This window comes from Alligator sinensis, unplaced genomic scaffold, assembly GCF_000455745.1.
Source record: "Alligator sinensis unplaced genomic scaffold, ASM45574v1 scaffold693_1, whole genome shotgun sequence".
Taxonomy (NCBI): domain Eukaryota; kingdom Metazoa; phylum Chordata; order Crocodylia; family Alligatoridae; genus Alligator; species Alligator sinensis.
The window spans coordinates 2051367-2077578 of NW_005841987.1; the positions used below are offsets into that span (position 1 = coordinate 2051367).

General features: G+C 40.5%; 1 protein-coding gene across 3 annotated transcripts in view; it reads right to left on the reverse strand.

Annotated features, from left to right (window-relative positions):
• The window catches only part of ARHGAP15 (Rho GTPase activating protein 15), a 509509-nt gene that overhangs the window by 208413 nt on the left and 274884 nt on the right, over nt 1–26212 (reverse strand). For all 3 annotated transcript variants that reach the window (XM_006021329.3, XM_006021328.3, XM_025201252.1), the window contains one exon: nt 13556–13678. In XM_006021329.3, coding sequence (XP_006021391.1) covers nt 13556–13678 — 123 coding nt within the window. The remainder of the gene's footprint in view (nt 1–13555; nt 13679–26212) is intronic.

Consider the following 26212-nt stretch of genomic DNA (forward strand, 5'->3'; position numbering starts at 1 on the left):
CACAATTTATTATTTTTTCTCACTCTTGTCTTTTACTTATGGTTCCCAAATGACAAGTATTTTGAGACTGCATCTTGTCTAATATGCCAAAATTTAGGAGAGCGTTGTTACTAGGGACAGCTTTGACTTTTACTGGCAATATCGTCTTAGCTTCCTCCTCCTAGTGCTTTCTGTGTGAAGAGGACTAATGGTGAATCTAATTTTTGGTATTTCTTTATAGGAAGTACATTGTGATAGAAATAGCAAGTAAGTCTTGATGCTTTTTAAACTTTTGGCTTTTTAAAAATGTACGTGTTGAAAAATATCACCTAACTAGGTTGAAGCTCAGGTTACAAATTAACTTCATCCCCCTAATCTCCACTCTTTATTTTTAACAAATTATAGAAAGAAAACTCAGGAATGGGACCTTTGTCAGCTAGGATTTAAATGAATCAAACCGAGGAGGGAAACCAATCAATAAGACCAGTTTAATGTTCAAATGATGTGACTGGATTATCATAATTTACCCAAAGAGACAGCCCTGTTCAACCACACACCTTTTCAACGTGGTACTGCACTTTGAATATCAGTTTAAAGGGCTTTCATAAAACTTATGTAGTTTCTATAGGTTTCTTAGTACAATAGAATTAGGAAAGCATTTTTACCATATATATTAATCCCAGACCACTAAGGGTGTGGACAGACATAACACTTCGTGTTCTAAATATACTTTAAACCCCAAGAGTCTGGACATGCAGGCTATGTAAGATTGACTTAAATGTCTGGAAAGTTTCAACAGCACATGGGGAAACTAAATTATTATTTTAGGTCAATTCTATGTACTATTCTATGAACAAGCCCAACGTTGTGGGAACACAACATGGCCCCCGTGAGCACACAGAGGGGAAGGGGCTGCTCTGAAATGCACCCATGACTCTACTGTCCAAATCTCTGGTCCCAACTTTCCTCACAGGATGGACAGACAATGCCTCGGGAACAGCAGTGGGGACTGCTCTTAAGTCCCCAAATCAGGTAAGAACTTCACACCCTTCCTTCAGCACCTGCTCCCTTCCCCCCATCTTCAGCAGCCCCTCACCTACTCTCCCATTCCCTGCAGCCCTGTTGAACTGTGGCTGTTTCTGGCTGATTTGAGGGCAGGGAGAGGGCTCCAGAGCTGCTTTTACCCTGCTCAAAGTCAGGAGCAGTGGGTGAGTTCCTCCTCTCTTCCTGGTCCCCTTCTTACCCTCTGCCTCCACTATCTCCAGCTGGAGCAGGCCAGGAGTGGCTGTGCTGGAGCCCACCCCACCCTTCCCAGTCAGCTGGGGACAGTGGGGACAGCAGCAGTAGGTGGGAGAAGGGGGGAATGGGAGGAGAGCAGAGGCGCTGTAGAGGACGGAGTTGAAGACAGGCCAGATATTCTTACCTGCTTTGGAAACTGCTGCTTGCACAGTGTGGTCTGAAAGGGGGTATGTTGGCACCACTGCACCTCCGCTGGATCTGCTCCTGCCACATGGCCCCTGCTTGAGGTTTCCATGAACCTCGGGATGCCCCAAGAGCTCTGTGGCTTTTCAAGCCCTGCCTTGAAAGCTGAGCTGTCAATTTTAACCACCTTCTAGTGACCTGAGCAAAATTTTAACCACCTTCTAGTGACCTGAGCTCCAGCTTCATTTGGCACAAGTGGGATGCAAACCACACAGCTCCCCCAGCACCTGGCAACCCCTGTACACCTCCTTCTTGCCCGAAGTGAGTTTGGCCCCTTGAAGCACAGGTCTTTAGGAGGGAGGTGAAATCAACCGCTTGGCTTTCAAGGCAGAAGTTGAAAAGCTGCTGGATCATGGGGCAGCTGGGGGGAGACCAGAGCATGTAGGCTCCTGGGAACCACAAGCAGAGGACCACACAGCTCCCCAGTGTCTGGCAACCCTTTTGTTCCTGCAAGAAGGCATAATAGTCTGGGGACTCTACCATCCCCTGGTGGCCTTTTGGTGGCAGTGGAATTCCTAAAAGGTGAGGGCTCTACTTACAACCATGAGCAGTGCACGTGTGAACACTTTTGTCCAGGTCATAATTGTGAACTGGTTACCAATCAGTAACAGTCTTGGAACAGCTCCAGCACTGTGTCTGTCCACACCCTAAGCATTACTATAATCATTGTTACCTTTGCACATGGGTTTTTAAACCAGAGAAACTCATTTATAGTACATTAGCTTATTCCACTCCTATGAAACATGAATATTGTTTCCCTCACTTCTAGTGCAGTAACTATCATCCATAATAATTTCTAGCTCATCTTCCACAATGTACCACATGCCCTGTCTCTCCTCACTAGGAAGCCAAAACTTCTTTTTTATCATCTGCTTTGCAGTGTCACCTGGTTTTGTTTCCCTATGGTTCAACACAACCACTCTGGATCTTATCTTAAGTTTTAAAGGGGGCCTCAGTTATCTTTAAGGACTTGGCTAGTCTGTCTGCTGTTAATACTCAAACTGGGGAATAAATGGGGTAAGGGTAACTGGGGAAGCAAGGTAAGACACATTTGGAATGCAGGCAGGCCTCAGCAAGAGGATCTCAGCTTGAGAGAAACAGACAAACACTTATTCCTGCCAAGAATCCTACTCTTCCCTGTCTTCACATAGCTTCCCGCCACCCTATGTTAGTGCTTTTAGTATTTTTGGAAAACAGCCAGTTCCCAGATGATGTATGCAAGAAAAATGTTATAGATTGACCCTTTTTTTTTTAACCTGAGCTTTAAGATTTAGGGTTTTAGGGTTCTGGTAATTTCAAACTTTCTAAATGTGTACTTAAATTGAAAATCAAACAGAAGATAGAAAAAATATAAAAATAACAAATTCCCACTTAAAAAGGAGCTCTTATCAACTGAACAATATTTAGATTTACACTGTAAACTTTTGAGACACAGACTTTGTTGTCATACGTTTCTACAAAGCAGATTTTTTTCACCAAATAAAGGATGATTGCAATACTATTCCTTTTTTTTTTTTAGTTTCTTTGTTCTCACAACTCTTGAAGAATAAATTTCAGTGTCTGAAAAATAGTGAGAGGAATGTAAATCATCTTGGATATGTAGCTTTACTAAAACACTCAATTTTTCAAGGTGTTCACTTCAAATGATAGTTTGAGGCAATGATGTGTAATATTCTGTCCCTAAAGAAAAAAATAGCTGTAGACATACAAAAAGAACTCCAAGATCCTGCACCCTGCTGAATATACTGATCTACAGATTTCTTACTAATTCAAAGAAAAAAGTTGTAAGCTTGCTGATTCACTATACACATTATAAGGGAGATCCACGCCAGCAGAGCCAAATATATGCTTTGTGTTCTGATACTTCCCTTCTTCTCTATTCCCACATTCCATTAAAGTAAATCATAGGTTATGATACAGAAGAAACAGTGGATTGGGTTCAACAAATGACACTTGATAAGGTTGTATGCATGTGTGGCAATTATGTATTAGTGGGCAGCCTGTTACTTATTTTGGGGTTATGTTTCTGACAAAGTACAGTCTGGTTAAGTTTTCTTCATAAAACATTTATAGCTTTCTTCAGTGGTAATTATGTATATAAAGATTTATGATTAAAATGTACTGGTGTTTCCTTTTTTGACATCTTAATTGTTTTTATAATTACAGCAAAGACCTGTCAGATTCTTTACATACTATGGAATGCTCTCTGATTTTAATTACATTAAAAAGTAGTTAAAATGTATCTCATTTGAGGGTACTAGGAAGTTTGTAAAATGGTAGGTTACAGTGACAGTGGCAACGTACTGCAACATTTATAGAGGGCTAACACATCAACAACTACGGTACAATTAAAGCTTTGAGGTTTAGCAGCTACCATACCTGCTAAAAGTACATCAGAACTAACGTACAGGAACATGAAGTTAGGGCTAGCTATAAAGAAATATTTAGGTGTCTACTTCCTATGTAGATGTCAAAACTCCCTTTGACTTTAATTGCAAATACATTTCCCTGTCTAGTTTTCCCCTGTATAAAATAGGAATGCTGAGTCTGATATTACAATTGACATTTATACAACTCTCAGAGAGGCATGAAAAAAAATTAGTCAAGATGCACAATGCATTGCAAAAGTAGTAAGGATTATTAATTTTGCATTTTTATATTTTAATTGACTTTTAAAAATTACATATTGTTTACGTTCTTCTTCTATATTTATATATATTTTAAATCCACATATGAGAAGAAAGTAACCAGAACATATTTTCAGTTATTGTTTTCATTATTTCATTATCCCCAGTGGGATAAAGGAAGCAAAAAAGGCTTTTTGATTTATTTGTGATAGAGCCCTTCAGAACTCCACTTTTTATGACTTGAAAAAAAGATGTACACAACACTCCTAACCTCCTGTTATGACAGTTTATATCTCCTATCCAGCTTATTTAACTCAAATGCCTGGGAAATAGACACAATTACCACCTTATGGAATGCTATTTAACTTTAAATGCTCCCCTCTGAATAGAAACCCACTTCATCTTCTCAAACTTTATTCCAGTTTCTCAGGAATAATTCCCTCTATAGGCTCCTGAAATGCTTTTGTTCATCATTTAAAAATTTAAACTAACATTTTTTTCAGAAATATCTTTTATTATAACAAAGAAAATTCTCATACAGTGCACTCTTCAGAAGAGCTTGTAGAAAGGAGCTGCATACTATGCCCATATACAGCTTTAATCATTCACTCTTTCAGCTGTTATCAATTTAAAACCAATGAAACTCCCACACTGAGTCCATTTGAGCAGTCAATTTTAATATCTTGGGGCATCTGTAGTTATTCTGAATTGGCTGCAAAAGCAGAACTAACAAGTTAAGCTCTAACCATAAGTCTACATCAGGCTGGTAAACCATACATCAAACACAGACAGTTAGTCAATACTGTTGTATGAAAAACCAACAAGCATTTTTAAGAAGAGCAATATATTCATAATATGTTTGGGAGTATGGTTTACATTTCACATCCTTGATATCTACACATTAAACTTTCTATTTAAGACGCTGGTGTCTATGAAAGTTTTGCACATGGATATAAAATGAGACACCAAAAGAGGAGGGAATGGACATTCACAAGTTGTAAGATATAAAACAATGATAACAGCTGCAATAAATTGCTCGTTCTGGTGAATGAGCCTCTTCAAGTTTGCAATCTTTTTGCTTAGAGCTTGACAGACCTGCACTTCATGAACAGCTTGTAGAGTCTAAGGTAAAGACTGCAGAGATCCAGAACAGGGGAGGGAATACCGCATCTCAAGAAACAATTTAAACAAGAGCTCCAGCATCAGTCTCATATGGAATGTTCTTGTTTAATTGATTTCAGTGAGACGTGGGCCAAGTTCTGAAGAAGCTCTTACTTTTTTCCCCTTTGATGGTTTTATTAAAATCAAGAAAGTGCACCAGAGCAACACAACATTCTAGATATGAGCAGGGCTCAAATTCTGGAGAATGAAGTAGGAGGTCTAATAAAGTGATCCTGAAAGCTTTTTGAAAAGAGAAAGCAAGGGCAGGCAGTACATTCCAAAGCAAATCATTGTAAGTGCTATTCTGAAACAGCTGGATTTGGACAAAGCAGGGGTCAAGGAATTTGCCCACTCTATACTGTCTCAAATGTTGAGAGGAAAAAGGGAAAAGACAAAGATAGGACAAAACTAATAAATGAAGGCTTGAGAGAGAGAGAGAGAGACAGAGAGAGAGAGAGACAGAGAGAGATATGAATCTTAATAGCAATTTTATAGTTAACAGGGGCTTTGTTTGTTCGGTTGCTTGTTTTGTTCCTTTGTTCCTTTTTTAAGATCAAGAAAGGGACTTTCTGTCTATTCACCCTGTGTGTGTGTGTGTGTGTGTGTGTGTGTGTGTGTGTGTGTGTGTGTGGCGGGGGGGGGGTGTAATTTAAAAATAAACTAAATAAAAATTAAAATGTTTATGCTTACCACTATTTAGGGCTACAAATAATGCTGCAGTACTTTTACCATAAATGGACCAGGTTCTTAGCTCACTTAAGACAGCATGATTGTCAGTGGAGTTACACTGATTTATGCCAGCTGGGAAACTTGCCTAGGCCTTTTAACTTGGAGATTTAATGTAGATTGGTGGTCTACAGTGGTCATCAATAAAATTAAAAAAATGCCAGCAGTTATTACTAAGTGGTATCTGAGTAGCCAGAGTTGTTTTCCATTCTTAGCAAAGGAAAACTACTGGCTTTTTTAGATACTACTATCTTTTGATAAACTATGACTTTTTACTGGGGATGACTGAATTTGAAATCAGCCAGAATACTAGTTCTCTTTTTTTCTCATGTCGTCTCACAATGGATATAAAATATAATCTGAGATATGATGAAAAGTCTATGATCAACATGCCTGGCTGCTGTGGTCCTTAACATAAAAGACCATTTTACCACTTGTTTGGTCATTTGGGAATATACTCTTCTATGTCCACCTATTTGTCCTGGAAAGCAAAACAAGTAAGGGTTTGAAGCAATGCCACTGAATTCAATAGAAATATTACCACTGACTCTTGTGGGCACTGAATCAGGACTTAAATTCCTATATCCTTTTCCATGAGGTGAAATAATGTTGAGTATGAAAACATAGTTTTTAACAATGAACAATTTTAGCAGGGCTGACCAATGACTACTTTTAACCTCTAAAGTATCTTCTATAGGAGTTAGAACTGGAGGGTGCAAAGACATCTGCACATGGGTCTTTCAACAGGAAAAACAATCACTGAGGCAAACACGCTTGTCAAAATTACTGGCTCTCTAAATTAGGCTTTCTGGTTTCTCATAAGTATAACAATACTGAATTAAATGAAGCCACTCTAGGAACTCACTAAAGAAGGAGAGGCTGGAAAACACATCATTTCCCTCCCTCATAGAAAATGGTGGAAGAGTCGGACATAGTAAAACCTAAATGAAATACCTGTTGATAGATAGGTATAGCACTGCAGGACTGGTAGCCACTCAGACCAGATTATGGGCCAGAAGCCTTACTAAAAGTTGGAAGGAGGCAGATCCATATGATAATTAATATTATGTTAAACAAGGGTCAGTCATTCTAATGTAACTATTCCTCTCATTTCTGATGTTTTTTATTGCTTTCATTTTCTCCTACATTTAATTTATCGATTACATTATCTTGAGCTCTTTTTTGCTTTTAAAGTTGTTGTTTAACTTTAAAAAAAGAAACGCTAAAAGGATATCTTGCTCATTGAGTTTATTTCAGTTCCCAGCTTTATTTATGATCAGTTGTTGTTCAGGCTATTTTATTATTAAAGTAAGTTTTGTGATTATTAACAACAACTCACCATAGCTTTTAAATACCAATTACCGTGTTGTTTAATTACTGTGGTAGGACTATATGTGGACAATAAATGTTCAAAAACCAAGACACTAGAAGGCCAGTATAAAGTTGGAGGTTGACAATTTGTTTTGGACAATATTAAATCATGACAAAGCTCAAACATAAAGATCAGAGTTCAATTATGAACCATAAAGTCATTTCAAACGGGAAGATTTATACATTATTTTTCTAGCACTTTAATGCAGATTCTGTAAATTCTGAGAATATTTCAGTCCCAAGTAACTGAAGACCCATGCCCCAACACATAAATTTAAGTACAATTATTCTCAGAACAACACTGATAAAGTGATAGACCTAGAATGTGCTGCTTAATCACAGCTATTTAACACTATTGATCTCATATATACATAAATGATCTCATATCTCTGTGATCATACATATATATGTATGTTTATAAATTAATGCATATTTATTATGTATGTGTATATTGTATGTGTTTATATGCAATATGTGCAAACTAAAAACAAATATGCATTGTGTGTACATCATAAAACAAATCAGTATCACCTATAACAAATTATTAAAGGACTAGCAAATTGCCCGTCAAGAATGACGGGGGGTGGGTAGGCAGGGACGAGGACAGGAGGGAAGCTTGCTAACCCTAACCCCTGTGCCACCACCTCCACACAGGAGCAGGAGTGGAGGGGTCGAGAGCAGAAACTTGCCCTGCCATCCCCTCCTTTCCCCCTCTGCCAGCACCCAACACTGCTGCCACCTCCAAGGAGCAGGGCTGGGGTGGGGGAAGAGGGTGAGGCCAGCAGCGCTAGCCTTGCCCCCCTGCTCCATCCCTGCTACCACCACCTCTTGTCTGTAATGCTCTTGGATCACTCCGGTTGTTTCAGTAACCAGAGTGCTCCAAGGGTGTTACAGACAGACTAAGGACTAAGCCTTTTATTATATTAGATCTTTTTTCATTTCAAAATGATATTCTGAAATAAATATAAATCAGATTAAAATTTTAGAGCTGATGATTTTCATTTACAGTTGTAACTGCTATTTAAATATGTAAGCATAGTAGTCCATTTGAAATCAATAGATATCAGGTGCCCAGGGTTTTAAATATTTTGGACTGCATTATGAAGATAATTAGATTACTCACTAAAAGTAAGTGGGATAATAAGAAAGATGAAAAATTTCAGGATTTGATGTAATTTACATTTAAGTTCCATGTGCAAATCACATTTCCCTGAATCTATCTTTCTCCTTTGCCAATTGTTATGCCTCTTACTATACATTTTAAAACAATTTTTTAGCAAACAACAATTAAATAAAATTCAGATTTTCTGGTAACCACGTTGATGGAGCAAAGTAACCCAGCAAATCAACCTACCATTTAATTATGAAGCCTGAATTCACAAATGTAGTTACCATTGAGAAATGGGTTGAATCTTCTGGCTGAGTAAGCACACACAAGTGAGTAACAGAGCAAAGGGCTATGTGTAAATGAACCTACCACCTTAAAATGTATTTACTCTTGCCTATAATTTACGTGTTAAATTTAATGGAGTTTTGGTTCCAATGTGACACACAATGTAAAAAATCAATATAGATTTGAGAGCTTTATAGTGCCCCTGGCAAGTATGAATGGCACTTGATGAAACGTGAAGGTTTTCACAGCACCTACAGTGCCACTGCATTGGAGTAAATTAACACCACATAGTTCATAGATATTTATACCAATTCTTCACTAGCACTTAGAACAGTTCTTTGTCATGGTTTTGTACCATGATGTCCTGGAAGAATATAGAGACACTTTTATTACAAGCCCTTATTTAAGGGATTTACAATTCTGACAGAAATATTCTCTTCTGGGATAAAAGTTAGTCTGCATATTCTCAAACCTGGAGGAATTTTTTCTCTTGTAAAAACTGGTCAACATGTTTCCCCTAAGAAATAAGCCAAAAAGAGTTTTGAGGTTTTTTTTTTGGAAATAATTTAATTCACCTTTAGAAAATAAAGTGCATTTAAAATATAAAATTTGGTGAGCACTTTATTTGTAATCTGTACAGTTGCATTTTGTGATTTAATATGAGCCTAAATGGTAACATTTAAAAGTGGTCTATTTGTAAGCACTGCAACTGCATTTTCATAACATTTTAGCAGATTATGGGATAAACTCCACTGAAGACAATGAAGAAACCTTATCAAATGAGCATTTCACATAGACTTACTGTAGATTGGAATTAAGCCCTACTAATGAATCCTGCCTCATTTGCATGGCCAAAACCTAATCCTAATGAAACTTCATGGTAGAAAATGAACATGTTTTCTCCACAGTTACATTAATTTTGTATTAAAACTGTGATGGAGTGCAGATCCTGACTTTCATTTGGCAGAGCATAATGCATCTGGGTTTCCCATACATGAACATCCTGGTTAGAACTAGGTTATGCTTATGAATCGAGAGTGGAATGCAACTGTATCTGAAAACAAATGCATCTGGTTTTCCTACAGAGATACATTAGAGGATAGATATGAGTTATGTTAATGAATCTAGATTTATTAGCAGGGATCACATGTGATCTCTATGTAACACTGCAGGAGATTCATCAGCTACACCTTATTAAACTAAACAAACCCTTAAATCTAGAAACTAAAAGACTATAAATTAAAGCACATGCTTTTACTCTGTTACTGTAATAAGCAAAACAAACTAAAATGATGAACTGAAATCCCACTATCAACCCAAACTGTGTTTTAAAGTGGTGTCAAACACCTTTCTGTATTAGAATGAGGTACTCCAGTTGTTTAGGGATAGAGTCTTCAAGTGAGGCACATGCATGAAATTGCACCCCTAAATGCATATATGTCTAGTTTATGTTTGCAAACAGTTATCATATGTGAAGGAGTAGATTTTCAGAAGTGTCTAAAAGAAATTATGCATACAACTCTTATTGACTTTTAGTGGAAGCTGGTCACGACTACACAAAACGCTGACTGAGCTGTAGCTCATTACTATTAGCACAAAGTGTGATGCAACACTGCTGCACAGTAGTAACAAGCTACTGCTAAGTAGTAATGAGCTACTGTGCAGTCAGCGCCACCAAGAAGCCATTCGGGGATGCTACTGCACAGTAATGCCTGTTACTGTGCAGTCATTTGGTACTTGTGTATGCAAGTACTAAATCACTATGCAGTAACAACTGTGCAGTCGGCATCTCATGTAGACGTGGCCACTGTGTTCTTAAAACCTTTAGATATCTGAGGGGGGACTGAGGGGGCAGTTTGCCACCCTGACCCCCTAGCCTGGGAGGTCTGCTACATCTCAGGGGCCCTCATCTGGGACATAGCTGAGAGGATCCCAAAGATTATCCGGCCCTCTGACCACTACCCTATGCTCCTTATCCATGTGGGCACGAATGACACGACTCGGAGCAATCTCAGTCAGGTAATGAGAGACTACAGGGCTCTGGGAGTGCGGCTTAGAGGGTTGGGGGCACAGGTGGTCTTTTCCTTGCTCCTCCCAGTTGTGGGTCATGGGGTGAGGAGGGAGAGACAGGTTGAGGTAGTCAACCAGAGACTGTGCCACTGGTGTCATCGTGAAGGCTTTGGCTTCCATGATCACAGCCTGCTCTTTGGTGAGGGAGGCAGTGGGCTGCTGGGAAGATAAAGCCTCCACCTCACTCCGCTGGGGAGGAGGCTTTTCTCAGCCAGACTTGCTGACCTGCTCGACTGGGCTTTAAACTGAGCCCGCCGGGGGATAGCGGGGTGTACTGCCACTGCACGCCCACTGGGCACCTTTTGTGAACCCAACAAGCTAAGGCACTCAAGGGAACCCACCCCTACCCCAGCCCCACAACGATCTGTAGGAAAGGCAAGGGCCCCCAGTGGGACACTTACTTGCCTGTACATCAATGCCAGGAGCCTGGGGAACAAACAGGAGGAACTGGTCCTCCTGCTAAACCAAAAGGATTATGATCTCATAGGAATAACGGACACCTGGTGAGACTCCACCTATGACTGGGCCACAGATATAGACAGCTATACCTTGTACAGGAGAGATTGTGTGGACAAAAGGGGTGGGCGGGGGTAGGTCTCTATGTCAAGGAAAGCTATGCATCCCTGCAAGCTGACATTGACACCCAGGGGGGACGATTGGAGACTCTTTGGGTCAAAATCTGTGGTGAACAAGGCACAGGGGACACAATGGTGGGAGTCTACTTGACTTCAATCCCTGGTAAGATTCTGGAAAAAACCATCAAAGAGACCATTCTTGACAAACTGGCTGAAGGCAACTTCTTGAGGGATAGCCAGCACAGTTTTGTTGCAGGTAGGTCTTGCCTGACCAATCTCATCTCCTTCTACAACCAGGTGATATATCACCTGGACAAGGGAAAAGAGATGGACATCATATATCTTGACTTTAAAAAAGTTTTCTATCTGGTATTCCACAATTGTCTTATAGCCAATTGCAAAACTGGCCAATTGCAGCCTCGGCTACATCACAGTCTGCTGGCTGGGGAATTGGCTTCAAGTTTGGACCCAGAGAGTGGTAGTTGACGTAAATCAATCATTGTGGTGTGCCATGACCAGTGGGGTCCCCCAAGGCTCCGTCCTTGGGTCTATCCTTTTCAACATCTTTATTAACGATGTGGACATTGATGTCAGAATTGGTCTGGCCATGTTCTCTGATGATACCAAACTTTGGGGTAAAGCATCCACACCCAAGCACAGGATGGTGATCCAGACCAACAGGCTCAGAAAATGGGCAGATGAAAACCTAATGGCCTTCAACTGCAAAAAAATGCAAAGTACTCCACCTTGGGAAGAAAAAAACCGCAGCATGCTATATGGGCTCGGCAGTGTTATACTTATTAGCACCATGGCTGAAAGGGACTTGGGGATCATGATTGATCACAAGATGAATATGAGCCACCAATGTGATGTTGCGGCCAGCAACATCAAGAAAAACTCTGGCTTGCATCCATAGATGCTTCTTTAGCAAATTGCAGGATGTCATCCTCCCACTGTACTCGGCCTTGGTGAGGCCACACCTGGAGTACTGCATCCAGTTTTGGGCTCCACAATTCAAAAAGAATGTGGAGAAGCTTAAGAGAGTCCAGAGAAGAGCCACGCATATGATCAGAGGGCAGGATAAACAGGCCTTATGATGAGAGGCTGAGAGCTACAGGACTCTTCAGCCTGGAAAAGCACAGGCTCAGTGGGGACTTTGTGGCTGCCTATAAGGGGTGTACATCAGGATCTGGGGGGAATGCCTGTTCACCAGAGTGCCTCATGGGATGACAAAGTCAATGGTCACAAACTTCTCCAAGACCGTTTCAGGCTGGACATAAGGAAAAACTTCTTTACAGTCTGAGCCCCCAAGACCTGCAACAGACTACCGTCAGAGGTGATGCAAGCACCTACTCTGGACTTCTTTAAGAGTCAATTGGATGCTTATCTTGCTGGGATCCTGTGTCCCCAGCTGACTTCCTGCCCCTGGGGCAGGGAGGTAGACTCAATGATCTTCCAAGGTCCCTTCCAGCCCTAATGTCTACGAAATCTAAGAAATCTTCAAAAATCTCTCTTACACTAATTTCTTTGGTGTGTTCCCAATTGGTTAATCTGGCCCATAATGTCTTAAATATTAAGGGTCAGAATCTCAGGGACCCTCAAACATGGCTCTTTGCACCTAAGGAGACTAGGCTGAAGGATTTTCTTGCCTTACCACCTCTGTGGGTTTATTCAACCACTGAAGCTGCTCTAACTTGTATTGGCTGAGGCCATTATGTTGGCTACAGCTCCCTGGTGTACAATACACTTAAACCACACCCCTCTCCTTTTTTGGCATACCACTGCAATGCCCAGATAGCAAGGTATGGCAAAGAACCTCTTTCTAACCGATTTCAAATTTTTGTTTTCACACATGCTAACATAGGAATATCCACATTTTTCCAAAAAGAGGTTGATATTTGAAAATATAGCTTTCATGGGTCACTGGTGGCCAAAATCCATATCCTTTCAAGATACAGTTCCTACAGTTTAGGAAAACACTGTCCTTTGGATATATGCAATGCTTTAGTCAGTAAAGTTAAGCTCTTATATCACTGCATGAGTCTTCTGATAAACGGCAGAAAAATATTGTAAGAAATACCTGTAAATTCTAAATTTCCAATTAACTTAGAATTTATCAAGTAGCTATTAATTTCCAGGTTTTACTCCAAAATATATAAAACAAAACACACCTTTGATAAGTCCCTTTTCTTGCAAAGTTTTCAATGAAGGTCTTCGGGAGATGAATTTCTTTAATCTGCTTTTCACTCGGTTTCTATCAGTTGTATCAGATGTACTGTAGTTCAGTCTAAAAACTGGGGAAAAACAAAAGAAACTTTCAGTAAGGCTGCATTTTTAAAGTAGCATTACTTTGTAGTAACATCATTAGAAAACACTGGCAAAATCCACCCTTGGGAAGATAGCACAAAGTGTTTGATTAATCTTTTTATTTTTGTGAATAAATATAATGAGTTCATTCTGCTGTTATTCACAGCCTTGTATTATTTATTGCTCATAAGCATTTGGACATCCACCAGTTTACTCATGAATCCTACAAGTTTTGCATGGATGATAATTCTACTGAAAGTTCCAAATAGATGTATGCGATATGCTATTTGCTATCTTCTACTTGTTATGAGAAGGTGCGGGATGGTCAACCTCTCAACACTGGTGAATCCTGTGGCCAAGGGAAATTACGCATAATTTTAATTTTAATACAGTTGTAGAGAACATGGCTAAATGCCAAGAAATGTGTAGAAGATGCATTAATGCATGGAAGAAAAAGTTTCCCAATTTTTGCTGTTTCATTTTGTTTTATTGTATTTAGGTATTTACTCCAGTGAGAAACCTTGAGCAGAACATAGAAAGCACTTGTAGAAAATATACTGAATGAAGCTGTGATGACTCAAATCAGTTCTTCCTGCCCCTCTGGGCTGAGGTGCCCAGAGGAGACCCTCAAAATCCCCCTAAATTGGCAGTACTTGTGGGGAGAGTCACATTCGAGTCATCGTCATTCCATCATTTGGCATTCAGTCCATCTTCAATGCCAACACTTTCCCTCCTGCATTCAGAGAAACAGGTAAGGATTCTGTGCAGAAAACTCTAAAAGATTCCCTAACCTAGTGAATCCCAGGAGATGGAGGGAGTGTATTTGTATGTAGTATCAGACAGTGGCATCTGGCCATCATCTCTCATGGGGCTTTTCCAGTTTCTTTTTCCCTCTGCCTCTAGATATCTCTAGGGTCCTCCGAGGGTTATGTGAAAATGAGAATGCAGCCAAAGCTTTGATAGCGTTTTCTGTGTAAAGTCTCCAGGATTATATGGATATAATTTTGGTGTCCTACCTCACTCATTTTCTTCTGTATTTCCTTATATCAGCATTTCTTAACTTTTCTAGATTCAAGTACACCTTGTTAGGCTCAAGGCACACCTCATTAGGCTCAAGACACCCCATGGAAAATGTCAGCTCTTACTTTTCACTCATGTTTTGACTAGGGAAAACAGTATAGCAACTTTTTCTAATGCAAATAACTCATAAAGACTAGAACAGGTCAGAATTTTTTTTAATAGTATGGATTCTTATTTGAAATTGTTGGCTTCATTTGCACACCTAACAGTACTAACATTGCATGACTTTCTGCAGCATCCCAAAAAGGATCTCAAGGAACCCTAGGGTGCCATGGCATCCTTACTGAGAATAACTCCCTTAAATGGATCCCAATTCTGCACAAAAAATCTTGCCACAAAGGTTCAACCATTCTGCACGGAGAAGGAAAAACACACAAAGTACTTCTCGTGCTTATCTAAGAAGGATGATCCATCCATCCGATAACTTAGCCATTGTTTCCTAGTACACAGTATAACTTAAAGAACTTCGATTGCATGCTCTGTCCCCCGCTTTCCCTCCATCCCCCCACTCAATACTGAAATCTCTCCCATGATGTAGTAGCTTTCACTAATAGAATCAGCGAAACGAATTATAGAGGAATGTGATGATATAGATTAAGCAGGAATTTATTTTAGCAAGCAGCTTTACATAAATTATAAATAAAAATAGAATTTTAAAAGGTGGACAATTATAAGACAATAGTGAGTTGAAGGATCTTGTTAAACAACAGTAAAAATCTTGGAATATTGTGGTTTATATTACAAATCTGATTTTAACAGCCAAACTTCTAAAATGGTTTACACTTTGCTGTTGTCAAGGGAGCAAAACTTGCCAAATTGTTCATATTAAGTAAATACAACATAGCCAATTAAGGAAGGCAACGTTTAAATACATGCCTATGATAATCAGAGCATAGTTTGCTTCTGATTTCACTACTGATTTTAATAGAAGAGCGCTCCATTTTCCCACAGCACTACAATGACCCCACACATACTTCCACAAATTAGTAATCACACAGGACAAATAAAAAGGACACTTTACTGGAAAATACACAGCTTGGCACAATAATCCATCACTTATGAAAAATAGAATTCACATTTTTTAATGGTAGCATTCTTAGGGTGATGTATCACAGAATATAAAGATTAGCATTCAATTGATGGTTGGCTCCTTTTTCACATCATAGTTTAGAACTTTTTGTTCAAAACTGAGCAATCGCTGGCAGGGATAGGTTAAAATTCCAAGTTACTCAGCCTTGCTATAAAAAGAATAACAAATGGATGTTTCTAATTCTGCATCTTAATGGTACTCTGAAACACTAAAGTGATTGTATTTTGTTCTCTGACTGTCATATGGCTTCGATTCATTCTCTCCAATAGTTCATATTTTTTCTTTTCACCCTTCTGCTCGGGTGAATGTTACCCACTTCAAATATGATGGAAATAACTCCATTCAGTTACTTGATGCTTGTGATACTTCTTATTCTTCTGGATTTTGAACTACTTATAACTTAATTCCTAGATATATTCTTGGATGACATTGTCAAACCTAACTGTACCAAACAATCTGACTGAACTGAATGTGGTTCACATTAAAAATGGTTAGATGGAGGATCAAGGATTTGATTAGTAGGGCAAATATTCATTATGTTCAGAAAGCTGTATTAACACAGCTGTATGGTTTTATATATAAAACAGCAATTATGGTATTAAAACTACATCTAAATGTTAGAATAATTATTGTCATGGACACTTATTGTACATTTTGTATCATATTGTATGTAGCATGGAGAAAAGAGCAGCAAAGTCAATTTTGATGATTTCTAATATTATTATAGTAAGCCTATATGAGTCACCAGAGGGGAAACTCCAAGCCTCCCAGAATTTCACAAGTTTAGATAATATGATCCAGAATGAAGCATCAGCCAGAAATTTTCTCGCTGGGATCTTATTTAGAAATATCCTTTTTTTTCTTGCCAAACCACTGTTCTCATGGTATCCCCAAGTTAAAATGGCTTTGTTTTTATATTTGGGAATTGAAAGAAAATGGAATGTTGTTTCCAAGTGAAAACAATGTCACTATACATCAGAAAGACCATAATACAGAAATTTACTTTTCTGCAAATTTTAAATTGTAGATGTGGACAGTGAAGGTCTCCGTTAATCGAAGGTTGCAGAGTCAGCCAGATTAAATAAAAGCAACATACAGAACTGCAGAGCTCTTTAAGAGGGAAGTAAAACAGGACATTTCTAGAAAGTCTAACTAATTATCAAAGAGAAAGAAGTTAAAGTAACACTTGTTCTGTATTCTTCCAGCATTCATTATAAAGAGATATTTGGATTTCTCCTGGGACAAAACCTGGCACACTTGGTTTAAACTGCACTAGGACAGATGCACATAAATCCCTGCAGAACAAAATGCAAACAGTATCATTATTTTTTCTCAGTGCATAGACTATCCTTGCTGGAAACAGAAAACATTTGTGAGAAAAGAAAAGGAAAAGCAAGCCTGCCCTTGCTTTGTCAGTAAACCACTACAGAGTGTGTAGATGGATACTACAAAAGGTGCAACTTCATTGTAAATTTTGCCTTGGTAAAAATGAGTGCTGGAACTTCATTCCAGCAGCACGAAGACAACAAGTACAGTCTGACTTCCAGACTTACCTTCTGGGTAAGCATGGTTCTCCCAGGCTGTAATGGAATTGTATCTATGACTTATGAAGGCAGGATTTGGCTACTTTATTATTGTTTATTTATTTATGTAGTCCCATAATTGTACAAGGCCCTTTACAGACAAATGAGGAACCAACATCCCTTCCTAGTGGAATTCACAATATGTTTTAGGATTAAAAATGTGATAGAATGACAACAGCTATTAAGATTAGCTAACTGTGGTAGTAATGGGTGCAAGAAGGACATGACAAACAGTGGGAGGCAAAAATTGGTTTTGAGGTATAATAAAATGATGTCTTCTGGTCCTAAATGTTTATTAGCATTTAAAAAAAATTAACTGAGATAGAGAAGAGTAAAGCTATAGTCTAATTCAAGGCTGTCCAAATTTTAAGTGGATGGGAGCTGCAGGCTCCCCCAGCCACACAATGAAGAGGCTGCACACCCGTAGGCTGCATGTTGTACGCTACATGTTGTGCGGGCCATAAGCTGTACCATGTGAAACCCCCACCACACCACACAGCCCGTAACATGCCATGCAAACCCCTGTTGCACCCTGTGGATGTATCACACCACACAGGCCCCCAGCATGCATGGATACAAAGTTCAGTCCTGTTGCATGGCCCTCCCCTGAGCAACTTGCACTGTACTGCACCAGTATAGATGTTGTGCAGGGTCTCCAGACCCCCCTGAGCCTTCAGACCAAGGATTCCTTCAGTCCCAGAGACTGTACTCTGTCCCCAGGTGTAGGGACAGTCAACAGAAGCTAGGGAAAGCAAGCAAAGGGGAAAGTGCCACCCAGATGAGGATCTCAGTGACCATAGTTTAATCACTTGGGGCTTTTATAGATGGTTTGGAATGGGGGCAGCAAAGTCACCCCCAAGTGGTCACCTGGATCCCCACCTTGCTTACCGCTTCTGGCCTCTCAGGGTCCCATGTTACTGTCTTGTCTGCTACACGTTGATGTTATAAGTGGAAAGGAAGTCTGCCCCTAGAGGGCAGGTGTTTTCATATCAGTTCTCAAGTCCTTGTCTGGGTTAAGGCCCCCTGGTCTTGGCCCACTTTATTCTGGCTGGGCCCCTCCACCCAAGGTCCACTGTCCCAGAACCCTAGATTTGCAGAGTCTGGCCTTCTTAGGCTCTGGGCTCCTGGGCAGTATTTTCTGCCTGACATCCTAGTCCTTCTGATGACAGCAGCACTCTCCTCCTTTGAAGGGTTTAGGACCTGCAGTGTCCCTGGAACCCTTCTCAGTGGCCTCCTCCTCCTCTACAGACACAATTCAGTCCTCCAGTCCAACTTCCACACACAAGAAAAATGTTAGTATCCACCTCCAAACAAAAAGGTTTTCCCAACCCTGAATCAACACCATACCATGGCAATGAGCTACAGCATCAGACCCAAAATACTTCTCCCAGCTGCCTGGTGGTGCAGGGTCTTCCTTGCAGCTTTCCTGCAGTCTGGAGTCCTAGGCCACTCAGGTCCCACTCCTCCACTCCACTCCGTTTCTTGCAGTTTGCAGGGCCAGACTGCCCATCTTGCCTCTGCCCCTGGGCTTATATGCCTCCAAGCCCCTCTCTGGGTCTCCTGACCCACTACTTCCATCCCTTACCTGTCAACCACTGGCCATGTGTAACTTCTGGGCTAGGGGCAGAAGTTACACATAAACTGGTTTAAGTCATTGGAAACTGGTTTAAACCTGTAACAGAACAGAAGCTCAGAGCACATAAACCAGTTGCAAAATGGCTACAACTGGTTTGAGATATACCTGGTTGAATGTAGTATCAGACTTAACTGATTTGGGTCAAACCAATTTATGAAACTTCTGTCCCAGGCCACTTCCTGGTTCAAGTTAAATCACAGTCCCAGCATGTTTTCCAGCTGTGCTGTGCTGTCTGCTCCAGAGCAGAGCTGGCCCCTCCCCTCAGCTCCCTAGCTGGAATAATGAGGGCTAGCTGACAAGGGGGTGTTGGGGAGCAAGCCCAGCTGGGGATGTAGCCCAATCTACAGAGGGGGGGCTGCCCTCCCCAGGCAAACCATGGCTGCAACTGTGGACTACATATCCCAGAGACACCTGGACACAGGAACAAGAAGTGATGAGCAACCCTGCAGAGTTCTGCTGCTGTAATTCTGGACTGCAAATCCCAGAGACCTTGGGGGCAGCAAGAAGAGGAAGTGAACACACAGGTAGAGAGCTGTGCTCTAGCACCCCTCAGCTTCTGGCCTGAGCCATTACAGGCACGTAGCTGAATTTCATGAATCAAAGGTCTGTTCACTTCTGTTTCAATTTAATCTGTGCTGTTTAGACTAATCTGCAAAAACTGAATGGATACAGCCTCAGGATTTTTGATTGTATGTACCTAGCCACAGTGCTGCCTGCATCTGGGGTGGGCAGCCATTTTATTAAATGGCCCTCTGCTCCTGTCAGTTCCTTTAGGGGGCTGGAGCTGGCAGTTTATTTCTGGTTCCCTTTCTTCTTCAGTGATGAGGTAGGAGCCCCTTTACAGCTTCATGCAGTCCACATGCTACTAGTTGAATAGCCCTGGCCTAAATCCTCTGCTGCCAGTTTGCATAAGAAGAAATGGCTCATAGTTTGTCAGTCCTAAATAAATAATGCCAAGGTATTCAGGGCTAATGCATAATAATGTTTAAATTCCAATAATATGGTCACAGAAACCAGTCAATCCAATAGCTTTTCCAGAGAAAAAAGAACAGTGAAATGGCAAGAAGCAATATGCTATTTTCTAATCATGCAATTCTATAATGATAAAATACCCTTTGTGGTCATTGGTAGTTTTGATGGTCTGCAGATGAGAACTAGATGCTATAGTTCTGTAGCTAGGTAAGATATATTAAGCATGAATACATGATATATCTCAATTAGATTTAAAGAGTGACTACAAAAAAGGTAGAAGTGTTGGATAAACCCTTCCCCAGAACCACTGCATGGTTAAATCACCCAGTGCAGGCTCCGACCATTTTGAAAAGGGCATGGTTGCATACATGATTATTCCTCATGAATATAATGAGAGAAAATTAAATACAAACTCTGTGCCCAGACTATACAGGCAGTTTAACATTTCTTGGAGTGATGCTATGGGCAGGACCTGTATGGCCCAGAAAGGAAAAGGGTTAATATTTTCTAAATATCCCTATGGGGCTAAACAATTTTATTGACAATGTTTCCCTCTATGCAGCATGATCACACAGTTCTTCCAGTGACTTTTATTTCACCCTCAATTTACAAAACATTTACACAAAATCCCAAGGGTTTACCTATGATTAATTCCTGCCAGGTACAGTATATTTGAGTACTTTTAACATGTGTTGAAAGCATTGGTTTTTGAAGAACTATCCATTAATGACTTTCTGAACTGTGACAATGGATATTGACAGTGCTTGTCAGACTAAAGTACTATTGATTGTTTCACATCATGTGTATAGCAAAACCAATTTCTTTCAAGTGCCTCTTCCTAACTGAAATACATTATAACAGAACCTATCTGTTTATTATAACACCCAAAATTATAGTATATAATGCATCCGAATAGAAGGGATTCATAAGGAATGAGAAGCACCAGGGAGAAAAGATAAGGCCCTAAACAATTCAAGTACTCTCTCATTGCTAGTTTCTCTTTCATTGATATTTAATGTTGAAGTTCAGAAAATGCAACACTCCATCTCAACGATGCTGTTCTTTAATAATCTTGAACATTTCAAAATTTCAGTAAATCATTTATAAGTGAAGGTGATTTTTGCTGTAGGAGCAGGGATGGATCCAAAGGGGGTGCAATGGTGCAGCTGTACACCCCTTTTTGATTGTATTTGTTCTAGGGGCAGGGGAAAGCACTAGAGCCATTCCCGCCTGCCCTTGGACTGGGCTCAGCTGGGGAGGGTGCAGCAGCAGAAGGGATAGATGGGGATTCCCCTTCCCTAGACCTACTCCCAGGGGGAGAGGGCAGGGTAGGGGGAACTACTCTAGGGCTGTGCTGTTGCTGCTGTCCTCTCCCCAGCTGACCTCAGCACTCGCTCAGTCCCCAAACAGCAAAGAAAGTGGCAGCAGCAGGAAGGGGAATTTGGAGCAGGGAGAGGTAGGGTGGCCATCACAGAGGACAAGCTGGTTGTCTTCTGTCCTCTATTGATATGAAACCTGATGCCTTTATGTCCTCTATTTTTGTCTTGAAGAAAAATTGCTTGTGAGAATGTTGAATCTTGAAGAGAAAAATAGAGGATATAAAGGTGTTGGGTTTTGTATCAATAGAGGACAGAGTAGCAGAAAACCAGAATGTCCTCTATGATGGCCACCCTAGGGAGAGGGTATGTGCCTCTGTGCAGAAAGGGGAAGGGAGGGGGGAATTTTCACCTGCTTTAGGGACTTAAAAATGTCCCCGGAGGTTTGCCCACACTGGTCAGGGGGGAGGAGGCTGGGAGCAGGTGGTGCAGCCACTCCCGCAGTGGGGGTAACTGTACCCTCAATCTTCTATGGGAAATCCTGGATCTGCCATTCTGTAGGAATGATATTATAGTTTGGTAATAAATAATGCAAGCTTGATTCTTGAAGATACTGGTCCTAATCCTGAGATGTAACTAAGCATGTGCTGAATTTAACCATACGCATATTTTTAACTTTAAAGCTAACCACTTGTCTAAGTGCTTTTTGAAGATCATCGCTGGAGAGCTCAATACTTTGCAGGATGGAGTCAAATGTAAAATAGTGAATGTAAAAGTATAAAAAGTGAGTCCTGTAAACCCTGAGATACTGGAAGCATCAATCTAAAGCTAATATCATAGTGATATTTATGACATAGATTTTAGTTAAATTAATTGAAATTTGTAATAGACTGTCCTTCATAGATTTACGTAGTCTTAAAAAGCATAGTTCAGTGCATAGAATGCCAGGAAAACTTCTGGGATATCCTTCTGGGATATCTACAGTTTTCCTGAGGAAAGGAAGGAAGGAAATCAGCAGAGTAAGGACCCCTTACTCCAGAAAAGCAGACCTTGACTCACCCAGGGAATTCATGGGCAGGATCCCCTGGGAAGCCAGTCTGAGGGGGAGAGGAGTCAAGCAGAGCTGGCTGTACTTTAAAGAAACTTTACTGAGAAATGCAGGAACAACTCATCACAATGTGTGGGAAGACTAGCAAATATGGCAGAAGACTAGCTTGGCTTAGCAGGGAATTCTTTAGTAAGTTAAATCACAAAAAGGAAGCTTGTAAGAAGTAGACACATGGACAAACAACTAGGGAGGAGTATAAAAGTATTGCTCGGGCATACAGGGACGAAGTCAGGAAGGCCAAAGCACAATTGGAGTTGCAGCTAGGAAGGGATGTAAAAGGTAACAAGAAGGGTTTCACCAAGTATGTCAGTAGCAAGAGGAGGATCAGGAAAAGTGCTGGTCCCTTACTGAACGTGGGAGGCAACCTCGTGACAGAGGAAGCAGAAGAGGCCGAAGTGTCTTTTTCACTTCAGTTTGGGGGGGAGGTGAACAGCCAATGGTAGCAAAAGAATAGATTAGGAATTATTTAGAAAAGTTGGACACATACAAGTCCATGGGGTCAGACAGGATGCACCCAGGGGTGCTGAGGAAGTTGGCTGATGTGATTGCAGAGCCACTGGCCATCATCTTTAAAAACTCTCGGTGATTGGGAGAGGTCCCAGATAATTGGAAAAAGGGCAAATGTAGTCCCCGTATTTAAGAAACAGAAAAAGGAGGACCCAGAGAGCTATAGACTGATCAGCCTCATCTCAGTCCCTGGAAAAATCATGCAGCAGATCCTCAAGGAATCCATTTCTAAACACTTGGAGGAGAGGAAGGTGATTAGGAACAGTAAGCATGGATTCACCAAGGGCAAGTCATGCCTGACCAACCTGACTGCCTTCTCTGATGAGATGACTGGCTCTGTGGATATAGGGAGACCAGTGGATGTGGTATACGTTGACTTTAGCAAGACTTTTGATACAGTCTCCCACAACATTCTCAGAAGCAAGCTAAGGAAGTACGGGTTGGATGAATGGACTGCATGTGGATGGCAAACTGGCTGGATCATCAGGCTCAGAGGGTAGTAGTCAATGGCTCGATGTGTAGTTGGCAGTCGGTATCAAGTGGAGTGCCCCAGGGGTCAGTCCTGGGGCCAGTTTTGTTCAATATCTTCATCAGTGACCTAGAAGATGGCATAGAGTGCACCCTCAGCAAGTCTGCAGATGACACGAAGCTGGGGGGAGTAGTAGGTACACTGGAGGGTAGGATTAGGATTTAGAAAGATATAGACAAATTGGAAGATTGGACCAAACAAAGTCTCATGAGGTTCAATATGGGCAAGTGCAAAGTCTTGTATTTTTAACAGAACAATCCCATGCACTGGTGTAGACTGGGGACTGATTGGCTACGCAGCTGCTCTGCAGAAAAGGACCTGAGGGTTACAGTGGACAATAAATTGAACATGAGCCAACAGTGTTTCCTTGCTGCCAAGAAAGCTAGCAGCATACCGAGCTGCATTGGTAGGAGTGTTGCCAGCAGATCAAGGGAACTGATTCTTTCCCTGTATTCAGCGCTGGTGAGGACACATCTGGAGTAGTGTTCAGTTTTTCACCCCCCCACTACAACAAGGATGTGGATACATTGGAGAAGATTCAGCAGAGGGCAACAAAAATGGTGAGGGGACTGTGGCACATGATTTCTGAGGAGAGGCTGAGGGCACTGGGCTTATTTAGTCTGGAGAAGAGAAGACTGAGAAGGGATGTAATAGCAGCCTTCAGCTACCTAAAGGATGGTTCCAAAAAGGATGGCGCTTAATTGTTCTTGATAGTGGCAGATGACAGAACAACGAGCAATGGTCTCAAGTTGCAGCAGTGGAAGTTTAGGTTAGATATTAGGAAAAACTTTCTTGCTAGGAGGGTAGTAAAACACTGGAACAGGTTACCCAGAGGGGTTGTGGAATCTCCATCCTTGGAGGGTTTTAAGATCCAGCTAGACAGAGCCTTGGCTGGGATGATCTAGTTGGGACTGGTCCTGCTTTGAATAGGGGTTTGGACTAGATGACCTCCTGAGGTCCCTTCCAACCCTAATTTTCTATGATTCTGTAACATAAAGTCAGACTTCCACTGACTTCAGAGATACTAAACATTTATACAATGTCTTTCAGCAACCCTTGTCAGCTGCAGAAATATGCTTAAGGATGGTGCAGACTTGTATTGATTCACTTAAACCTGGAGAGTGGACAAGGCTTCCTGTGAAGTATTTTGTACTTGATAAATAAGGTCCATCACAGCATGGTGACTGCATGGTGACTTGTATTGCTAAAGTATTAGGCAGCACCTCACCCTTCCTAATTGTCTAGCACTTTTATTTTAGCATCACAGTACCTAAGAGTAATTCTCACATCTATTTTGCAAATGAGGAAACTAAGAAAATTTAAGTGGTCTGCTTAAAGAAAGCATACAAATCAGTGACTGAAGAAAGCATAAAGAACCAAGGTCCTGACTTCTAATCTCTGCTTCCTACCTTAATCTTAAACTTTACTTCCTGCATGGATCCCTGGACTATGTGATCCATGATTAAACTAGATATAATTGGTCAGAAGATACCAGAGAGATTTCTTGTTCATGTTCTCCTCTTTAAGGACATTGCAGTGCCTAAAGGCATTGACTTAAATTGCATTCAATGTTTTTAAATTGTCTTTAAACTGGGTGTTTCTAATAACCAAGTAGATTTGTAATAGTAAATACTTATTCAGCGAGCTCAGAAATAAACAATAGGAAAAAGAAAACAATGATTATATAGTACAAATAATTTTGCTGTAATATGACAGCCTAACAACTTAAGTGCCCACTATTGTCATTATACTTCTTGAAATCCATGTGCATTAGCAGTAAAGGCTCAATAAAATGACTGTATAATTCATATTTTTGCATCAAGCTCTTTTGCTTCTAAAGTTTTGCATTTTCTCCATCAGCAAAAATAAATGGAAATAAATTAATAGAGTCTATTAAGTATCACTTTATGTTTATATTATAAAACAAAAGGGCTCTCTTCTCAGAGATTTTGTTCCTGTTGTTTGTAGCACAAAACATGGAAGAAAAATAAATGCAGGTAACCAAGATCTTTCTTTAATAAGATAATAGATTTATAGAGGTGGAAAATTAATCTATCTAGACTTCAATAAAGCATTTGATATGGTGCCAAATAGGAAATGACTAGTTAGAGAAGATGGAAATTAATACAAAAATTCTAGAGTGAATAAGGAACAAACTCTGAGGAAGGTAAAAGTGGGTTACTCTGAAAGTGGAACTAGCAGGCTGGCGGAAGAGTTTCCTAAGGGCTTAAAAAAAAATCTTATCTCATATTTTCATTAATGGCTTTGACAGAACAAGTAGGAATATACTAATTAAATCTGCTGATTATACAAACTTGGGAGGCATCGGTATAGAGGAGGATTGGAATATCATACCAGATGAACTGAATGACCTTGAGAACTGAACTTAAGTAATGGAAACATAGTAAAAATTTAAAGGCAGTATATATAAGGATTGACCACTTCTGCAATGTGAAGGAAGCTTATTAGAAAGAACAAGAAGATCTAGTTTTATTTTTGATCCAGAAAACAATGAGCCACTAATGAAATGTGGCTGTAGAAAAGACAAATGTGACATTAGAACGTTTCAGACAAAGTGATTCCAGTAGTTAGGAAAGCACCATTCCATTTTACAGTGCACTTGTGATGCTTCATTTTGGATACGGTCTTCAGTTCTGGTCATCCAAGTTCAAGAAGGCCTGCTGTGATGATCAGAGGAAT